The sequence below is a fragment of the Equus quagga genome, chromosome 13, assembly GCF_021613505.1.
Source record: "Equus quagga isolate Etosha38 chromosome 13, UCLA_HA_Equagga_1.0, whole genome shotgun sequence".
Classification (NCBI taxonomy): Eukaryota; Metazoa; Chordata; class Mammalia; order Perissodactyla; family Equidae; genus Equus; species Equus quagga.
Genome location: NC_060279.1, coordinates 1863187 through 1869304, shown reverse-complemented (window position 1 = coordinate 1869304; position 6118 = coordinate 1863187). Strand labels below are relative to the sequence as shown.

At 45.3% G+C, this 6118-nt stretch overlaps 1 protein-coding gene across 1 annotated transcript in view; it reads left to right on the top strand.

The window, feature by feature from the left end:
- The window catches only part of LEMD1 (LEM domain containing 1), a 28961-nt gene extending 23537 nt beyond the window's left edge, over positions 1-5424 (top strand). The window contains exons 4-5 of the mRNA XM_046680527.1: positions 4270-4346; positions 5226-5424. Coding sequence (XP_046536483.1) covers positions 4270-4346; positions 5226-5424 — 276 coding nt within the window. The remainder of the gene's footprint in view (positions 1-4269; positions 4347-5225) is intronic.
- Positions 5425-6118: the final 694 nt, after the last annotated feature.

Here is a 6118-nt window from a genome sequence, read left to right as displayed (position 1 = left end):
TTTTTTGATGAGTAATGATTTAACGATAATGGAAAATGATTTTTCTTTCTGGCTCTGGATAGTTAATATAGTACAGTATGACACAATAGCTCAGATACAATCCACTTTCAGATTTAACATGATATAGGTCAAGAGGCCAGAATTAGCACAAAGTAGTCTACCTGAAAATATGTTTTTTCTGGTGAGGAAGATTGTCGCTGAGTTAACATCTGTGCCAATTTTCCTCTGTTTTTTGTATGTGGGATGAGCATGGCTTGATGAGTGGTGTGTAGGTCGGTGCCCAGGATCCGAACCGATGAACCCCGGGCCGCTGAAGCGGAGCACGTGAATTTAACCACTACACCACTGAGCCAGTCCCTGGAAAAATCTTATTGAAAAGCCAATTCATCCAAAATGTTTAAGAGGAGATCTGATGGCTCCAAGTGTTACTTCCACAGACTTAATTAATGATTTGATAATTTATTAATTAATGAAAACAGGTTTTAGAAATATGTTTTGATATATTTTTAATGATGAGTTTCCCCAACAGAAATATTACAAAACAAAAAACATAGGCATTGGAGCCGGAATATCTGGGTTTAAATTATAGCCCTTTACTAATTGTGAAACCTGGGGCAAATGGTTCAGCTCTATAAGCCTCTGATTCCTCGCCTATAAAATGGTGATAACAAAGGTTACCTCCTGGAGTTGTTAGAAAGATTAAGTGAATGGAGGCGTGTTGAGTGCCCAAGATAACAGACGTTCAGAGCACGGTACTTGTAATTGCCTTCTGGTAAAGCAGCACTGTCATTCTGCAGGACAACACATGGTTCCAAGCTACACCGCCTGGGTTGACTCCTGGCTCCACCACCTCTCCAGCCATGCGTCCGTGGGCACGCTGCTTCAACTCCACGGCTCGGTTTCCTCATCTGTAAAATGGGCGTAATAAAAGTGCCTCCCTCATAGTGTGGTATTTAGAATTAAATGAATTTATTTATGTAAAATGCTTAGAGGTGTGCCCGGCACCTAGGAAATACCATGTAACTGTTAGCTATATTGTCGTGAGACAGCTGTGGTATGTTGTATTGACATATCTCAGAAGTGTTACATTTATGACTACAGCTGTGAGCGGTAGCATGCGGATGGGTGTAATTTTCTGACTTGAATGCCCAGAGTGAGCGAAGTGGGTGGAGAAGCAGACGAGGTCACGAATTCCCCGCTCTCAGCTGTGAATGCTTTGCAAAAACAGCCGTCCTTGCAGACTCCAGCTCCGGGCGTGGGGGGAAAGGAGCGAAGACGTCACATTTACCCCGGCACCATTTCCCCTCTCTAAGCCGTCGCTTAAATGAACACCGGTATTTATTAGTTCCATTGTAAACGGTGTTTATAGTGAAAACCATATTATAATAGCGTTAAAGGAATTTGTTAAAGATGAAAATCAATCAACTACAAACATGCCACTTGACGCAAAAACTGGTTTTGTTTTTCTGATTTTCCTCTGGTTCTCGTTTGTGTGTATCCGGCCTGTGTTCACACAGTGGCCATCACTATGGATATGCGATTTTAAACTCTGTTTACTGTGTTTAACGTTGATAGCCCTTTTTTTCATTATATAGTCTTTATAATTATTACGTTTATATGTTTATTGATCGCTGCCCAGTCAACTTGATAGGCCATCATTACTCCTTTTTGGAAAATCAAAATGTCTACCTTTACACACTGTAGGAGAACTCTACATATGAACGATAGCAAAGGAAATAAATTATAAAAGGAAAAGAAAGCAAAGACCTCAACCTCTTTGTGGCAAGGGTGGGGGCGGGAGGATTTGATTGCCTAAGAGCTGTGAAATCCTATAATTTGATTTTGCGACAGACTTCTACCCCAAATGCTTTATTTAACATATCTATTTTTAAATTGAAGAGAATTAAAAAGAAGTTGCATGTGATGGGTACATGGAGGTTCATTATCCTAATGTCTGCTTTTGTATATGTAAACTTTCTGTAATTAAAAAGTTTTTTAAAAAGAACATGCTTGTAAAGATTTTCCCAGCACTCTTGGACATAGTTTGAAGTGTCTCCTGGTGAGCAGGCCGCCACTACCTCACGTGGCATCTTGGTGAGGATTTTTAAAGTCCCTCTTCCTCAAAAGCCCTTGCTTCTCTCCCCAGGGGAGTTGTGGTCTGTGCATCCACAGCGTCCACACGGGGACTGTGCTCCCTCAGAGGTGGTGCTCTTGTGCCAGGCACAGCTTCCCACAGTCTGCAGAGGCCCTGCTTGGGTGTCAGTAAACCGCTCTTGAGAACATCTTCTGTAAGAAGGTGGGGCGAGGAGTAGAGGGGAAGGAGTGGAGGCTGCAGCTGTTTCATCGTCGGTGGCCTGTCCTGGGAAGGGGGTGACGGGCAGTAAATGATGGCACAGCAGGCCCTGCACTCCCCACCCAACCTGGGCGGAGACCATCCACGTGTCACAACATGTTGTGTAGGGGGTGGTCCAGACTCACCAGAGTTGTAGGCTCTTTGGGGCGTCCTGAAAACGGCGCTAAGACCAGGCTCTCCTTCTCTCGGTGACTCGGTGACTCACAGGAATGCCATGTGCCCCTCTCCTGGCCCACCCTCCACCACGCCCTAGTCCATCTATCTTGGTATTGCTGTCAGAATGTGTCCTTTTGGCTTTCCTTCTGGTTCTTGTTCTGTCTTGATGCTGGTCCTCCTTTCCCTGTCTGAGGCGAGTCCCATCATCCTCTCATGTGTTTGGGAACCCTCCAGTTCCCGATTCCCTTGTCTGCAGCCCACTGTACCAGGAGGCCTCTGGCAGCACAGCAGGTGTCAGAGACTCCTCTGAGGTTCTGGGGTCCTGGGCTCCTGGAAGGGGGGCAGAAATTGAGTGACCAATGCCCCCAAGTGGTAGATATTGCAGCTTGATTAAAGAGAGTAGATGGCAGCTCCGTGAGATCCATCAGGTGGTCTGATAGGGAGAAGGACGTCGATGCAGAACACTCATGAAACAACCACGGTCAGTGGCGAGTTGCTTAGGACAGGATGGTATAGTGGTCCTTCCAGAAATCCTCAAAGCTGCATGGGGCCTGGCACTCAGCAGCACACTGCAAATGTTTGTTGAATGAATAAATAAAGCTTCAGGTCAATAAAGTAAAGTACAGAACGTGTACATTAGAGCTGAAGAAATATAGAATAGATGAGTGGTCTGAGTGGATAAGAATAACAAAGAAGACCTCTTGCAGGAGGGAAATTATTTTTGGAAACTGAAGGGTAGAGAGGAGTCTAGTGTATGGTTCTAACACAAAGCTCCAGTCAGAATACTGTGTGACCTTAGGCAAGTTATTTAACCCCTTTCTGTGCCTCAGACTTATCATCTCCCAAATGGAGCAATGATAGTGCCTACCGGATGAGGGCAGGTGGTCTGGGAGGCCTCAGTGAGTTAATAAACTCAGTAAATGGTGCGCCGTCATCATCTGACACAATGTCTTCACGTTCCTGGCACTTCCCAGCCCAGACACTGCAGACATTTGAGGATGGTGAGGCCTGGATCTTCAATAGGAATGGACCAGCGAGGAAAAGCAACATATGAGGAAAGACAGCACACGGAATTAATGAGAATCGTCACTATCATAATCGTTATTACTAACAACTATCGAATGCTTTCTCATGTGCCAAGAGATGCTTGAATCACTCTGCATGCAGTAAGTCAACTGATCTTTACAGCTCTGTTCCACGGGAGGACACAAAAGTACAGAGAGCGACGCCTTTTCACATTGCTGAAAAATAACAACCTAAAGGGAATTTTTGGAAAAAGAAAACACGATTGCCCCTATTTCTATCCCTCTTACAGAATATTTTCATTTTCCTAAATTATTTTCTAGTCCTTGTTTATGGCCAACTTGTTTTTTTAAAATAACTTTATTCGTCGTATAAAAATGACACACGCTCATAAGAAAAGCTCCAAGCAATAAAAAAGTACAAATAAGAGCAAAATAGAGAGGCGATATTTAAGAACAGAATGCGCTGGTGTCATGTGACCCCCGTCGCTGGTGTGTCTGCTGTCACCTGTGAGTCACCGAAGTGAAGTATTTACCCCATGGAACTTGGAGGTTTTGGCTAATGATAGAATAAAGGCGAACTTAAAGTCTGTGTCATGAAAACCTAAGCTACCTGCTGCACCGAGAACTTCTATCACACTTCTGATGGCATGACTTTTTCTAGAATAAAGAATAAGGTCCTTTGTGCAAGACAGTAGAAACGATAATTCTTCTTGATATTTCCTTTTTGTTCCTTAGAGACCTAAGGCTTCCACCACTAAATCGAAAGTCCCAGAGATCTCCTGCCTGGACGGCAAGCATTCCGAGAGAATAAGGTAAGCTTTGCTTAGCATGTGAGGCGATGTTATTGTCTTATGTAACTCCTGGGGAAAAAATTCATTATTTAGATTTTTGTAAAGGGTTTGAGTCTGAAAAGAATCTGTTGCGAAAGAAGAAAGATTTGTAACGTCTCTTGATTTCAAACCCAAAGGGGCCTCACGTGCTCTCTAGTTCACCACTTACATTTAGAGGTGAGGAAACAGGCCAGAGAGTTGAGGGGGATGAACTGAGACCAGAACCCGGGTTTCTTGATGTGGAGTCATTTGGAGACATCTACTCCTATTTGTGTCTTGGAAAATGGGGAGAGAGGAGAAAAACAAAAGAGCAGGTAGTTGAAATAAAAGCGCAAGACAGGCCATTTCATTGGTCAGAAAGTAAAGCCTTCTGGAAATTTCCCTAACTTCTGAGTAAACTTTGGCAGATTTCCTAGATTAGACTGGTGGAGACATACGGCTCTCTCTAAAAGATTTCAGAAAGCATCCTCTTGCCCTTTTAAACACAAAACAAGCAGAATTCAAAAGCATGTCCCATCTCCACCCTGTCAGGCAGTGTTCGCAGCCATGAAGACAGAAACCAGGGGGCCTTTGTACGGATGCCCCATCCACTCACATGGGGCCCCAGTGGGGCCAGGGGATCTGTAAGTCCTGAGTCAGGCCTGGCAGCACTGAAGGATGTCACAGAGGTGGGTGGATTTAGAGCTCTCACATCCCCTGGGCACCTTGTTAATAACACCTGCTGAAATGAGCACAGGTTTTAAACGAGAGCTGCGCCCTGAAGCCCCACCATGCTGGCTCCCGTGGGCCCCAAGGTCACACACTTTAAGGGGTGCTCACGTGGTAGCTGTACACAACCAGGAGCCACTAATGTTTTCACAGGTGTCCCGCAAGAGCATCGAACGCCACAGCCAGTGAATGGAATATCGCCAAGGAGAAGGCCTGCTGCCCAGGGACCAGGAGTGCCGGGAGCAGGAACCTGGAAAGTTTTCCGGTGGGCTTGAAGCTTGCAGTGTTTGGCATCTTCATCATTGTGATGTTTGTCTACATAACTGTGGAAAGGAAGCCGCTCTTTGGTTGAATGCTCTGGGAGCAGAGCAGTGAGCGGGAGCCTGAGCATTGATTGCTTCGGCAGAGGATGGAAAGATCGCTGTGAAGGGAGAGGCGCAGCCCCACAGCCTTCCCTTGCACTGGGCTGCTCCCAGGTCTGCACCCAGGCTCGGCCAGGTGGAAGGAAGGAGGCGAGACCAGGCCCTTGAGTCAAAGACCCTGACAGCAAGGAGCTCCCTGTGTCACGTCAGCCATCATTAAAGGTGCCTCCATGTCTGAGGAGACTTCTAAGACTTGTAAAAGTTTTCTTTTTAACTATGTCGATAAGCCATCGATCACACTTTATTCACCCTTCAAGTTATGTAGTCAACTACGGGGAAGGCCACAACAGGTAATTAACAAAAAAAGAAATGTGTTTGGTTTGGCAAACACAAAGAAATATCCAACATCATCAGTAAGAAAGGAAAACAATTTAGGACAAGATAGCATTTTTGCCATTGAAAGTTAGCAAGGTTTGAAAAAAATTAAGTCCTGATGAGAGAGTGTGATGACCATGGCCGCTGGGACCGGGCAGAGCTGGGCAGGCACCTGGCCTCGTCTTCACTGGCTCTGTGAACTTGGTGAGTCAGCGGTCTTCCCCGAGCTTCAGTTTCAACTTCTGAAAACAAGGATAGAACAGACCTCTTAGGGTGATGAAGGATTTGAAGAAATAACGCATATAAAGT